We start from the raw sequence: 2,930 nt of genomic DNA, 5'->3' as shown, positions 1-2,930 counted from the left end.
ACATTATTAGAGCATTCTTCCTCTCAATAAGCAAGATTAAAGATTTGAAATTGGATATAAATCTTTACAACAAAACTAACCAAAATATTCTTAAAGAAATTAAATCTTCAACAAAATATTTTACGAATTTGAACTCCCTATCAATTTTAAATAACTACTTTAAATTTAATAGCTCATCATTTAAGTCTATTATTCTAGGGGTTAATGAATTTTCCAATTTCGACCTTAACCTACATAGACAAATCTTAATGGAAATTAATCCACAAAATATGATCATCATCTTCAACCTGAAGGGTGACAAAGAAACGATCGAAGATACTGGTGAATTAACCTTGTTTGACCAGAGTATTTTAAATAAAGATTGCGCCAAGTATGAAGAATTTCTAAGTCAAAATAAAAAATTTAGATTTGTTATTTTAACAAACGTTTTATCTAAAGAATTTAAAGGAGTTATAAAAACAAAGAATAAATTTAGATTCATTTTGGAAGAACAAAACTTTTGTCTGAAAAAATACATTTCACATTTCCCAGAATCTTTAACTCAAGAATTAAAGATATACAATAAAGATAAAGATCCAAAAACAAAATACAATCTTGAGAAATACAATATTGTTGAGAGGCTTGTTGTTCCAAAGAAACTTCGTGATCTTCTATCTTCAGACTCTTCACAAAGAGCAACAAATTTTCCGCAATTTCAAGATTTTTATTATTTCATTCCGCACAAAGTACCAACCCACAAAATTTATTTAGCAATGAACTTCTTTTTTCCCTTTGAAAACAAGAAAATGGCCTCTATTCGATCAACCCGTATTGCTACCATATTACTATTTATTAAAGAGATCTTGCTTTCTTTTTCCGAAAGTGTTTCTTCACATCTTGCAAATTATAGCGTTGATTTTATTCCAAAAATCTATTTACCATACGATTCAATAGTTAATGCATTTGGATTATCATTATCACTTGGAAGCGCGCCAAACGCATTTTCTCAATTTTTATCAAATCTTTCAATTAATTTGAATTCCTATATTGATTTGGATGAAAAAACATTTCATGAATTTGTTTCTTATTTAAGGAAAGTCCAGGTAGAAAAGTCCAAGAGTCCTAATTTTATTGAGAAGGTAAATCAAATCAATCTTAATCATTTAATTTCAACTGAAACAATTTTGAATGAGTTACAAACTCTAAAAGTTGAGGAGGTTAGAGAAGTTTTCCAAACAATGATTAGACAGAGCCAAATTTCTGGAGTTATTTATGGAAACCTAACTCCATTAGACGCAGAGAAGTATCTAAGTCGATTATTTTCAAATTTAATTGGTGAAACCCCAAAGAAAAAAACTTTAATTTTTAAATCTAGAAGAAAGTCGGGAGTATCAATGAGATTAAGATACTCACGTATGATAACTAAAATTGGGTCAAAACGAACTAGAACCAGAAAGATTGTGTTGAGTAAAAGGAAGAAAAGTTTGATAAAAAATAATGGTCAAAGAACCAAAATTTCCAATAAAACAAAAACTATTAAAAGTGAAATGCTTTCTAAATCAAAACTTTATAAGCTTTACTCTTCAGCTTTTTCTAAATCAAATTCAGAGGAATGTAAGAATTTGCAAATTTTAGATATGTCATCAATTAGACCTATTTCGAAGTTTTTCTTATATGAAGAAACAAATGATAAAGTAAACGTTTCAATTTTATGGATATATATTGATAAAGCCTCTCCAGAATCATTTATATTTGCTCAATACCTTAAACTTATTATAGAAAATAGACTGAATTACCTACAAAAAAATAATAATAATAATAATAATATAAATACTTATATAAAAAATTATCATATATCTTCGAGCTCATATTTAATCTCAATAGAGGGTTCATCAAGCAAAGAAGATTCAAATGCAATAAACAACCTATTATTAAGTTACCTAGATACATTCCTTTTTCCAGGCTCTTCAATTTTTAATCTAGACCTGTTCAATTCAATAAAAGAATTTCTTGTGAAAAAGTACAAGAAGGAAGGGCATTATTTAGATTCCTCAGTCGCAAATATATTTGAAGAAATCATTAACAAAAGATTCGACTTCACTAGGTTCAGATCAGTTTTGAATCTCCTAGATCGACTAACTTTCGAGAATTTTACTTCAAACCTTGAAAAAGTACGCAAGTCAGCATTTTATATATTATATTCAATGTCTTATAAATCGCAGCCAATAGTTCCAAATGGTTTTATGCACTTACGTGATCCAACCGATATTTTCAAACTTCATGGAATTAAAACATTCAAACCGGCATATTCCAGAGTTGACAAACAACTTAACAATCTCCCTTAAAAACACAATGTCTTTTTTATTAATTCACTGCGTTTCATTTAAGGAATAGTAATTGTTTGTAAAATGAGTTTTATTATCATGTTTGATTTAATAAATTCATTTCTCCTGAATTGTTGAACTTGAATTTAATTGACTGAACATTTAGATCTCTGTCAGCAAATAAAGTCAGTGTCAATAGATGTACTCCTTATTGTGCACTGTTAAGAGCATGAATTTTTTTACTTAGCATTAGCTGGATGTGAAAATCCGCAGTAGCTATTATGTTTTTTTGCTATCTAACTTGTATTTTACTGAATGCTACTTTGAATTTAACTATTTAATCTAAATTTTTTTTTATACATTCAATTAATAACTTTGCTTTTGTATGCAATGGTGCATGTGGCGCCAATGCTTAATAAATTATGAATAAAGAAAATTGATAACCTTGGAATATTATATTTCTGAAATAATTCTTAAAATTTGATTTGTTTATTAGTAATAAATTGAGGTAATTAATTTGACAAATATGATTGTTTATAGTTTTAATTTGAGAAAAAGATATGGCAATTGAAGAAGATAGCTCCAAATATTTAGAAATAGTTGAGGACTCTGAATTTATTAAACCAA

General features: G+C 27.6%; 1 protein-coding gene across 1 annotated transcript; it reads left to right on the top strand.

The window, feature by feature from the left end:
- The first annotated feature begins 248 nt into the window (after nucleotides 1-248).
- On the top strand, nucleotides 249-2,324 carry Chro.30478 (hypothetical protein). Its single annotated transcript, XM_660192.1, has 1 exon — nucleotides 249-2,324. The coding sequence occupies one exon, from the start codon at nucleotides 249-251 to the stop codon at nucleotides 2,322-2,324; it is 2,076 nt and encodes a 691-aa protein (XP_665284.1).
- Nucleotides 2,325-2,930: the final 606 nt, after the last annotated feature.

The sequence above is a fragment of the Cryptosporidium hominis genome, assembly GCF_000006425.1.
Source record: "Cryptosporidium hominis TU502 chromosome 3 CHRO013187, whole genome shotgun sequence".
NCBI classification, from domain to species: domain Eukaryota; phylum Apicomplexa; class Conoidasida; order Eucoccidiorida; family Cryptosporidiidae; genus Cryptosporidium; species Cryptosporidium hominis.
Note: the sequence above shows the minus strand (reverse complement) of the source record. Positions and strands in the feature narration are given on the sequence as shown.